Source organism: Simochromis diagramma, unplaced genomic scaffold (assembly GCF_900408965.1).
Source record: "Simochromis diagramma unplaced genomic scaffold, fSimDia1.1 OVJJ01000596.1, whole genome shotgun sequence".
NCBI classification, from domain to species: Eukaryota; Metazoa; Chordata; class Actinopteri; order Cichliformes; family Cichlidae; genus Simochromis; species Simochromis diagramma.
Window position 1 is genome coordinate 23515431 of NW_024387245.1, and position 12247 is coordinate 23527677.

The 12247-nt window shown below is 40.4% G+C and overlaps 1 protein-coding gene across 1 annotated transcript; it reads right to left on the reverse strand.

The window, feature by feature from the left end:
- Positions 1 to 3958: 3958 nt before the first annotated feature.
- Positions 3959 to 11542, reverse strand: LOC120747476. The gene is made up of 7 exons (XM_040053380.1): positions 11386 to 11542; positions 10347 to 10466; positions 8897 to 9271; positions 8644 to 8757; positions 6547 to 7128; positions 6160 to 6276; positions 3959 to 6074 (listed from the first exon to the last, which is right to left on the reverse strand). The coding sequence occupies exons 1-7, from the start codon at positions 11465 to 11467 to the stop codon at positions 5473 to 5475; spliced, it is 1992 nt and encodes a 663-aa protein (XP_039909314.1). The 5' UTR covers positions 11468 to 11542; the 3' UTR covers positions 3959 to 5472.
- Positions 11543 to 12247: the final 705 nt, after the last annotated feature.

Below are 12247 nucleotides of genomic sequence, written 5' to 3' on the forward strand. Positions count from 1 at the left end.
TGTGTGTGTGTGTGTGTGTGTGTGTGTGTGTGTGTGTGTGTGTGTTGATGAGCAACAATCCAATCCTTCGCAACTGAATCTGAATCCTTTCTATTCACACTGGAGCCAGATTACTGGATTTAAACTGGATTAAACTTCCTGGTGGATCAAATCGTTTACACGCTGAACAGTAAACTGACAAAAAGCCACAATATAAGCTTACTTTATTTATCCCCCAAAAGTTGGGGGATTCCTTTCTTAAAACACATTAAAAACATACCATACGGCTTAAAATACAAAAAAAATTAAGATAATCTATATTTTCCCCCCAAGTCTGTAAACTTCTTTGTTACAGCAGTTAAAAAAATTAAACACAACATTGTAAGAGTAAGACAGAACAAATGTCCCAGCGAGGTATAAAACCAACATGGACCGAATGGACTTCTTATATAGTGCTTTTATACTTAAATGCTCAAATCTCTTCATACAACATGCCTCATTCACACATTCACACCAGCACTTTTGCTTAAGTGCTCTCTATCTAGCATTCACACTCCCATGGATGCTTCGGGTTCAATATCTCGCCAAAGGATACTTTGGCATGCAGACTGGAACAGCCAGGGATCAAACCACAAACCCTCTGATGACCTACTCTACCTCCTGAGCTACAAACACCCCTAAAATAAATACAATAAGGGGGGGACTTTAACAGTAACTTCACAAACTCTCAAAGTCATATATACTTCATTGGTATCACGATCACGGCTTTGTGTTTTGTGGATGATGTGGTGTTTTTTTTGGCTTCATTGAGTGGTATCCTCCAAGTCTGAGGTCATGGTTCTGAGCCAGCATAGGGTGGTGTTCCCACTCTGAGTGGGGCAGAAGTTGCTGTCCCAAGTGGAGGAGCATCTTTGTGTCTGTCCTTCTTCTTCTTGGGGTGTCTGCAGTGAAATGCGTTCTTTGCAGCTTTGTTGCAGTGAGTAGACAGCTGTTGATTTACTCGTCAGCATATATTCCTACCCTCATCTGTGACCATGAGCTGTGGATTGAAGTCGCAGAAGTCGCAGAAGTCGCTTCTTCTAAAGGGTGCCTGGGTTTGGGACGTAGAGGAGGTTGTTCACTAATCGGAAGGTTGCTTGGCTGTTCTAGTCTGCATGCCAACGTATCCAAGGTAGCTAATTCCAAATTGCTTTCATTCATCATAGTATGAATGTTAGCTAAAAAGAATCTGCACAAAGTAAATCAAGCCCTTATTATTTGGTTTACTGCTCTTTTTGAGCATTTTTTTTTTCTAATGAGCTAATTCAGTGGCTTGTGATACTAAAAATAACACATTTGAAACGTTTGAACGTCATTAGCAAAGTTGTTATGATGCCATAAATCTATCCTGTCAGTCCATGAAAGGGATTTCACAAAGACACTTTTGTGTTCCACATTTTGTTTTCTCTCACTTTTATTTGTTGATTACATTTTAATCACTAAAAAATTACTAATTTCAGTCACCTCTCACATCATTAACACCACATGTTGAAAAACGATGTATCCAACGTGTTTAAATGTGACGCCAAATGGTCCTTTATGTCCATATGTTTGTGAGTTGGTGGGTGGAGAGCTTTGGCTTGAGCTGGGTGTGTTAGCACTTAGGAATGTGGTTTCAGTGAATATCATCAAGTGTATCATCTAACAAAGGGTTAGAGGTCACAGGGTTACTATCGAGAGTAGAGAATGAAAAGGCTTCAGGTGACACAGTGACGTTTTTCACCTGAAGCTCAGCCTGCAGGTCAAACAGGTGGCAGGTGAGTCAGACACAGGTGTCAGTATGACTCTGTCGTATCTGCTTCATTCGCCGGTAAATCTTTTAAATTCGAGGGTATTGGATACTATTTAGTGTTTGCATTGTACAAATACTGTGTAATACATTCAGGACAAACTCCACAGGAAGAGACTATCATCCACACAGCTGTAGTTTCTGAGGCATGACAGATATATGGAAGCTGAGGCCGGTGCTGAGGAGGCTGCAGTATGTTAAGAGATTGCCATCTAGTGGATGGCAAGAGATTTACAACCAAAAGGCTGTAAAATACCAGCGTCATTTGACCTTTTTTTCCCTTATCAATCTTGATAGTATGGATCGGGCATATCAAACTTATTTTACATTGTGAGCCACAAACAGCCCACTTTGATCTTAAGTGGGCTCAACTAGGGCTGGGTTTTTATAATCGATTTATCGATTAAAATCGATTCTGGCTTGGATAACGTAGAATCGATTCATTAAAATCCTGAATCGATTTTTTAATATTAATTTATTTTGCCCGAAATGCCAGAATCTCAGGTGAAAGATCACAAAATTTCAACAACCACCAAACAGCTAAGACAGCAAATGAGAGCAGGAACACGGCTTCTGCACAAAGACGTAAACACACAGCGCGACCCGCGGATCAGAATCAGTGAGCTGTCGCCTTTCTCAGCTGACGGTCAGGGCTGAAAGCCGACAGCTTGCTGATTCTGATCCGCGGTCCGCGCTGTGTGTTTACGCCCTTTTTGCGCTGATCATATGGCTGTTAGTTTTATCTCTCTCCAAACAATACTGACCGAACCAGCAGCAAAAGAAGATCCAAACTATGCTTCACATAAACATCGTCATGAATTCCCTCTGACTTTTGCTGACTTTACAGGATAAAAATCACACTTCATGCACAGCTCTCTCTCTCTCTCTCTCTCTCTCTTTTCTGCATTATTCGCTTGCTTGTTACGCACAAGTCTACCGTTGTTTACAGGCTGTCGGCTGACATTTTTTTTCCCTTTTACTTACTTCCGAAAAGTAAACCTAATTTCTGCCGTTCAATACTGAACAAATTTAAACTTTTTAAAATTAAGCAAAATGCAAAACGCTCAGCTGTGTCTCTAATAAAACCGCTGTAACTTCAGAGGTAATGTTCATGTGTTGATTAATGGTTTTCTTTCGTTTTTGATGTACTGCAGATTATTTTTATAAAATCCAGGCCAGGAAAATCACCTTCATGTTTTTCTGTGTTTTATCTTCAGCTACTTTGACACAAAGGCCTCTGCTGTGACGCTCACACCTTTGATAAAGTCTCGCGTGTGTCAGCTTCCTTTTAATAGATACAAAAATATGTAAATGTACTGATCTGAATTATAATATTTCTGACTGTCAAAATTTCCCAGATTCAAATCGAATCGATTCGGGACCTTGTGAATCGGATTTGAATCGATTCTAGAAATCAGTGGTGATACCCAGCCCTAGGCTCAACCAGTAAGACTCCTCTTTCTGTCAGTGTAAACATGTTTAACCCATTTAGTATGAAAGGAAGTACAATTTCAACAATACAGCTCAGCTTTCTACATGATAAAAAAATGCTGCTGTAGTAAATGCAAGACATCAATATAAAAGATCTGGTAGCTGATAGTAGATAGTGAAAACTGGAACTTTTCTGTTTGTTATTTATCTCTTATTTAATTACTTTGGTGTAGTATGAATGTCATTCGGAGATCTTAATCAGTAGGAAATTCTGTGAAACTTGTGAAAATACAGCTAAAAGTCCGAAATCTCATTCAGGCTGATTGTGGGCCCTGGGCCTTGTATTGACGATGGCATGATGTTTTTGCTTCAATCGTGTTCCAATAAATATTTACTAATTACATTTTTTTCCAGCTGCATCTTTAAAAATGTTTTTGTGTTGCTTTGAGCCCAGTGCTTCCTGACTGTTATAACTCCAAAACCTCTTCTTATAAACTGCTTGAGCTCATTTTAAAATTAATATGGACTGCTTGGCTTAAATGCACTTTTATAAAAAGCTACTTACCAGCAATATATTTCAAATTAAAGTAGGTCTTAAACACATCCCTTGGATGGGAATCGCTGCCAAGTTGAAAGGTCGACTGTAACTTGTAATATCGTGTTGTTCAAATCAGAGCTCAAGTTAAACCAGGTTTGAGGTGTCAAAGAACAAAATGAATAAAGGTTTGCAAATGTAGGTTTATTTGAACAAGAACGTTCAGTTACTGTGATTCTGATAAGGCACTGAATCGAATTTAAACAAACGCCAGCCAAAAAGAAATGTAATTACATAATAATAATAAAAAATAATAATAATAATGATAACTAAACTGTTAGTTATAGCATGTGGTGCAATTGTTCAGTATTGCATCAAAACCATTTATACTTTCCAAAAGGAAAAGTTTTTTTTTTTAACTCTTTACATGTTGACATTTTTTCATTTTAAGATAAGTTTATACAATTTTAACAAAAGTAACAATTCTGGCTTTGTAAAAAAAAAAAAGAAGAAGCAAATTATTTAAATATTATGACACAATAGGATTAGAACAAGTTAAATAAAGAGGACACACATGAAAAGTTTGATTACATTTCTACAGGATCTGTGGTCAGTCACTGCCAACAGCGCAGCTCTTTAAGATGTCGGTTTGTTGACAAAGTGCTGAACCCATCTTTTCCTTTGGCACTTTCAAAAGGACTCTCGATCAATAAAGTCTTTATACGTGAATGTCACAACCAAGTCTGAAATTACACAGAGGACTGAGCGTAGTTTCACTGTATCTCTGTAAACACTGAATATATGCCTGGTGATGCTGATTTTAAGTGGTGGATGTACCAGTTTGGGATGAACCTCATTACTTTGGGATAAATCTGTACAGGAGAAAGACGCCTCAGCTTGCTGTAGTGTTCTCAAACTATTTGTAAATAAAACTCAGTTTGCTGTTATCTATGACATCCGTGCATAATCTGCAAGAAGGGCTTGCAAAATTTCAATAAAGTGCAGAATTAGGGAGCCAGGAAGTGAATTATATACATTTAATTAGTGTTTATATAGTATCTGTTCACAAATCTGTGTTTTTGTTTAGAAACTTTCAGGACTTTGTCCTTTGCATAAAATGCTTAAAAGTGTTCCTGTCACATTAATGCTTATCAGCTATATTGCTGCTTTCAGTGTATGTTACAGTATTACTTACATAGTTAAGTTTTTCCCCCAGAAATGTGGGGTCATGTGTTTATTGTTAGTTTTCTTTTTGGGGGGGGGGGGGTGACTTTACAATTGTTCTTGCTGACATATTCATCATGTTTGTGATGACAGTGTTCAAGACAGTTCTGAATTGCGGTGAAACTGTTTTCTGTGAGTTTTAGGTCACTTTATGTCACAGCATCTACATCTACATTGAATCTAAAGCCGAATGCCACAAGTGTTTTATTTAATCTACATTATCAATGCTGTGTTTTGATAAGCATGAAATGTGGGTTTCTCACTATTTAAGCTGTTTAGCTCAGTTCATTTCTATTCTGCATGATGTGGATGAACAGGAAGTGGAACAGCTCCACGTTGGAAGAGCCCCTGAAAACTGAAATCATGGTTATTATGATCATTGTACCGAAGTTTTGAGATTAAAGAGTCACAGCTATTAGAAGAGATGATCATGAGATCTAGACTTGGGCTGAAATGAAATGAATGAATAAGCACACTAAACATCCTCCGACATGCTGTGAATCGTCTCTATTATCTTCTTCTTCAGCTTCCTCACTTTGTCAGGCGGCGTCTCATTCAGACACTCCTCCACATACCTCAGGAACCCTGCGTGTGGGGATGCTGCTTGAGTCTGACATAGTGTCCTCATGAGGTCCAGCACCTCGGTGGTGGTTGCCCGGTGGCTCGCGCGTTTGCGTCCAGATACTCTGCTGTCTGTGTGGGAGGAAGATGTGGAAGGGGAGGGGGACGAGGAAGGGGAGGAGTGCTGGGAGTCTGGGGGTGTAGGTGAGGGGGGGGCTTTGAGACCCCGCGTGTTCAGCTTGGAGACAGTTTGGTTGGTGGCACGGTAGTGTAAGGGGGGAGGTGGGGCTTGGCTGACCATATGGAGGAGACCGGTGTCCTGCAGCTGGCAGAAGTGGACGTCCTCGGGCTGCTCATCCTCGTCGCAGGAGTCGCAGAGGAACATGAGGTCACGGTAGTGCTTCCACTTTGGGAGGTAGAAGTCCTCCGAGCCGCACGTTTTGTTGGAGCTCACCGCCTTGTGTTCACGCTGGAAGATGGTTCGCAGGTTCCTGAACTTCGTCTTTATGTCTTCCACTAAAGGATGAGAAATGACAGAGATGCTGTGAGTTCAGATTAAAGGCTCCGTGTGGTGACAACATTAAGGCGGCGGGAGTGTTACCTGTGAATGAGACCGGCTCGTTGTTTGACAGGATGCTGCTCAGCGTCTCCAGCAGGCTCTGTCTCAGCAGACGGTTCCTGTAACTCTCAGATTTGTGGTTCCACAAACAGCTGTGCTCTGGAACAGAAGAAAACCATCAATTTTCACATCAAACCTGCTCGTGCAACTTTTTTAACCATGCATGGCAGTGGCTGAGACGTACAGCGACTCTCTCAGCTGCCTCTAACAGCTGATGACCACCATAACCAAACACGCAGCTCCCAGCACATCACTACAAACACAACAGAGGAACAAAAATCTAACATCTCTCTGTTGCAGTGATAGATGTAACATCCAGGGGGTAAGTCTAAAGGGTAACAAGCATTCATGATGAGTGGTGCCACCTACCGGAGTAAAATGAGATGAGCTGCTGAACTTTGGCCTCGCTCCAGAGGCAGCGGGTGTCAGCACCCAGTCTGTTGTCTGGCTGAGCTGAACTGGCTGTAGAGAAATTTAAAGGGGAGGGGTTGGTACAGGATCTGGTGTCTGGCAGTGAACTGGATGGAGAAGTTGGCAGCGTGGAAGTGGCTGATTGGCTGCCTAGTCTGAGGTTATCCGGAGCTGCAGGGAGGAATATTTGGTACCCTGCGCTTGTCCCGGTTTTAGCGTCGCTCTGAGTGGAGCTGGAGGGGGCAGAGGCGGTGCTGAGTTTGATGCTGCTGGTTTGGTTGGAGCTGGAGGAGAAACTGCTCAGGGTGGAGGACGGGGTCTGGTTTCCGTGCTCCCGATCCTTGTCTTCTTGCGGCGTCAGGATCTGCAGATCTTCAGAGCCGTCGTCTTCGTCGCAGGACTCGCAGAGAAAAAGCAGCTGCTGGTAATGTTTCCATTTGGACACGTAGGGTTTGTCAGACGCCCTGCTTGCCTGGACCGCCTTGAACTCGCGGTTAAAAACAGTTCGTAGGTTCTTGAACTTGCACTTTATATCTTCAACTGCAAAAACAGCAACACAGCATCACTTTATGCTGGAAAACTGAAACATTTAGCAGCGCAGAGCTTCTGGAGATTGAAGAACACAAACATGACTTTATTATTTTGAAAAAAATGTGTTTTTCTTTCATTTTCTATGCAGACATCTAACTGTATGAAATCACTGTGTGTGTATATTTCAGCTTATGTTAAAATGATGTAAACATATATAAAGGAACAGTTTCACAAATGAGCTGTGGAGAGTGATAATTAGTATTTCCCAAAGATTTACAGTCTGTGCTTTGGATGAGTGGTACTCATACTGTTCAATTGCTCCAGTGCAAATCTTTTAATTACAGAGTACTTTGAGACACAAAAACTATGGAGAGGTATGATAAGCACAGCTCACAGGGCTATAACTGCTGGGAATGGTGGTCCATTTCAGTAGAGCAAGAGTACATCCTGTGAGCAGGGGAATGGCATTTTCTCTCAATAACGGCAGAGAGTAGGGAGAAATAACACTATTAAACAAAAAGACCAACATTTGTCCAAATGGAAATAAAACAACATTTATATCCTTCAGTTTTTCCTATGGTGAAGCTATAAGAAAAGTAAATAGCACATTTCTTATAATCAGCACTGACTGGTCAGTTAAGGATTTACAATGGGACGTTCTGTCCTGACGGTGCCACTTTCCAAACATTAACTAGTGGTTAGAAGGATAGTTAAATCACAGCAGAGACCTGCATGGTTTATAGGAAGCTGCTGGTAGTTGAAGGTGTCTGACTTTCTGCCATAAAGGTTTATAAGGTGCTGTAGCGTCACTAATGCACACAGAAAGAATTTTTACTACAATCAAATCCTCTAAAATTCCCCAAACTGAACTCTATTGTTCATGTCATCATGTCTATCAATAACATGGTGGAAATTTCCATAGAGCCTCATTCACTCTTTACGAACTGCAGCCATTTCTGTACAATGGGATTAACAGGATGTGGAATAACTCTCCTCGACTGGCTGAAAGCCCAATCCAGGAGAGCCATTCAAGGTTTATAAAGAAATCTTACCAAAATATTGAATTATTCCTTTAAAAGCTTCCAAAATAACTAAACTTATCAAGAGAATGTGAAGAAGCAACTGCCATTCAAAAAAAGTGATGTTGAGGAGACATTAGCTGAAGCTGAACTGGGATTGGGCTCTGCTTTCATGTAATACCAGTTTGTACCACAAGATGGGGCAGCCAGTCAATGTAACCTTTATTTAACCTGTCAAATTTCTTAAAGAGGAAAGGGCAAGGCTGAAAAGAACTACCACACATCAGAAAACAATACAGCCACCAGTAAACCGCCCCCTAGTGGTGGAAGTTTTAGCCTAAATTCACATACACTAAATAAAAAAGTAGCTTTAAAGCAGGGACTGTTCAACTGGGGGACAACAAGCCCTCAAACAGTCTGAGGTATGCAATTAGGTGAAGAATCCTGAGTTTGCTACTTCTGTAAGAAAACAACAGAAAAAAAAGTGAAAAACGGTGATGCTTACCTGAGAACGACACTGTGTGGTCGGACAGCTGGCTCCTCAGCGCCTCCAACAGCCTCAGTCTGAGCTGACGGTTGTTGTGGTTTTCAGACTTCTTGTTCCAGAGACAGTTGTGCTCTGTGGAAAAAAACACACAGGAATCCCGTCAGCTATGAAACTACTCAAAACGTTACTTAATCTGAGGTTTTTGTCTACGTATGTACTGCTCTTCAGTAAAAACTCATGATTTTGAAGATGAAAAAGATCTTTTGTTTACCACAATAGAAAGAAATCAGAGCTCGCTCCCTCTCTTCAGTCCAGTAACATTTAATCATGACACTGGAGGGAACACAGGTGGACGAGGAGGAGGCAGACGAGGTGGACGGGGTGGGGAGGAAGGAGATGATGAGTCCTGGGGAGGTGAGGACAGGCTGGCCCTCTTCCTGCAGAGGGTTCAGTGGTGACAGAGGCGGCTCACCGGCGGCGGGGTCGTCCTGGTCCCAGCAGCCCTGCAGGAACATGAGCTGATGGTAGTGCTTCCACTGCGGCACAAACTCGTCGTCCGGGTTGCACGCCTTACTTGCTTTAACCATTTTGTACTGACGCTGAAAAGTCGTACGGAGATTCTTGAACTTGTTTTTGATGTCTTCCACTTGGGAAAAAAACCCATATAAATTAGTTAAAGGGTACATCTGACTGTCAAACCTCACACTCGTCAGCTGATGAGCACACCCCGGATCCTGTTTTCTCACTTTTAGAATAGCAATAATTTGAAATAATGGACTTAATATTTTACTAAAAATATTCGACTAATGACTGAGCCATCAGGAAAGTGGTTACTGAGGCCACAGAGACTCACACAGAAGCTTGAATGGGCTTACCCTCAGCCCAGTGCTACAAAGCGAGCTCAACATACCCACTGACAAGCAGCATAAGCGGTTACACAAAGCTGGTTAACAACTTGTTAAGTTTACCCAGGGCTTCCCCTGTGTGTACACATGAAAGGGGTGTTGGCAGTGCCTGACCACAATTACTGATAAGTGTACTGGTAACAGAGCAGCTGATTTTTCAAAGTAAGATAAAACTTGTACTATGAGACGATATGAAGAGGTTAACCACACAATACATACTGAAAGAAACAGCAGTGTGTGCGAGAGAGGAAAAGCACGATACAGTAATATCGTATTAATGGTCTGTACTTAAAGTGCTTTGATCAGTAAGACTGGAAAAGAGCAGCTATCTGACACCATGTTTAAATGGTTTCATTCTTTCACCTGCGGTTCAACAGCCAGGGTAAACAATAAATATAAAAACAGAATTTAAACTTCCTAAGTGGAAATAAACCTGGAATGTACAAACAGCTGTCAAAGCTGTCACACATCAAAAATTATATATAGTTTTGTCAAAAATCATCTAGCCTTTTTTATTCTTTTCAGATGATGCCATTACCACCCTTTCATGAGATTGTCCTCTTAGCTCAATAAAGCCGGTGTTAACTTACCGACTTGATAACCACCTGTGTTACTGCTCTGCCTGATTGCCGTTGTTAGGATAAATGAAGCCAGATAACCAAAATATATCCTGGGTATTGCTGAGCTTGCTTCCTAGTACTGGGCACAGAAATTCCCCTGCTAGCCATTAATGAGAATGCAGGTTTATGGTTTTACTTTTATTACACACACAGTCTATGAGTTTGACAGATTTGGTTTATTTTCCTGCTGATTTACCTGTGAATGGGACTGGAGGTGGGAGAGTTGACAGCAGGATCCTCAGTGTTTCCAGGGTTTTCCATCGCAGCTGCCGGTTCTTATAACCCTCAGACTTGTGGTTCCACAGGCAGCTATGCTCTGAGAAATGAAACAAAGAAGATATAGCTAAAATACCTGCAGATTCACAGGGTCTAGAGTGTGATAAATTAGAATAAAATCAAAACAAACTTGTACTCTTAGTGTGCCTCTGTCTAAGGGGCCAAACCAGGCAGGAAAAATGTAAAACAACATTTGCAAGGTTCAAAAATTGTAATTTTTCCTTTAATTTGGCACCTATCCCAGTAACATACACATCAATGTTGCGTTCAATTTCATCACTGTGGTTGTTGTTTAGCTCTTGTGGTGCTATCTAGTCTCTATTAAAGTTAATTGTTTTTCTTTGGCCATGTTATATACACGATAACAGTATTTTAAAGATATTCCTATGTGGAAAACTGTGGGAACATCTGGAGACATTATTCATTACTTCAAGAAGGATATTTCATTCACCAATTTAATTATTCTAACAACCTGTAATTATTAACAGCTGCACACTTATTAATAACAGCCATTTTTAAAATATGTTTAAAGCTGTTATTCACTATGATAAACGCTACAGATCTAAAAAAAACAAACAAAAAAACCCCACTGGAGTAATGTTAGATACAGATTAAATATAAAAGTCTGCTCTTCTCATTTAAATTAAATCAATTGGCTAAAATTATGTTTTTATTTAGTTTTTTTTTATTGAATTGTGCAGAAAATAGCTCATAAAAACATGCAGAGAACTGATTTTTTTTCAGCCGATTTCAGTTGAAAAACAGCTAACTTGACTTCAGTTGCTGGTCGCCATTGCTCGTCTCTTTCTGCTGTCGCTCATTGCTAACAGCCGTTGGTCTCGTCCAGCAACCGTTGCCCACAAATGTTGCAGCTTCCGACACATCAACGAAAAGGGCAACTTTTAAAAACGTCTTTACACGCGGTGTGAAAAGAGTCCGCCAAGGAGAGTGGCACTTACTGGAGAAAAACGCTATAAGCGCCCTCTCTTTCTCCTCCGTCCAGTACCTCTCCGGAGTGAAGCTGAACGGGGACACCTCCATGTTTGATGTTGCCGTTTGCTCCTTCTTCTACGCGGCTGCACGGTCACGTGATACAGAATCCGATTGCCGATTGGACGATTTCTAGAGATTCCTGAATAAATAGCCATATTGCCCGGTAGAGGTCGCTGTCGGTTAGTGTTGTTTTTCTTCAATAAACAAAAACACTATTTTATGTATTTTATTTATTTTTCAAGTTTAATTAAAAATTGCTGAGCTTAGTGATTAAAATCAAGACGACTGACTTTTTAAAAATAATTTAAATACATTTATAGTAATTCATTATAACTCTTTAAAAGTAACATTAAAAGGTAAAGTTAAGTTAAAATATTAATTAATTCTCACCTTATAGCAAAGGCAGGCAAACACTAAAAACTGCCAATAGCCATAGAGCTTCAATATGGTGGAAACCTGAAAAATATAGCTTAAAAAAGAAATCAAACTGAAAAATTATTACATAGACGCTCAAATCACATTGGAGAAAAATGGGAAAAAAGGATGTGGACAAAAAAGCTGCATATGATAAAAAAAAAAGCTCAATTAAATAGAATTAAATTAAATTAAATAGAAAAATGAGCTCAGTAAGTAAAATAATAAGTAAAATAAATTCCAAACTGCTGTTATACTCTTAACAGCTGACTACAATAATAAATCTATTAAATCACTGGTCTGGGTGAAATATCCAGTCATTTAAAAAGAAATTTTAAAATGATGAGCTGCAGCTGATTGGGGTAAAGAGAAGCAGTTATATGGCTCTTGGGAAAACAAATGACAGCTGGTGTG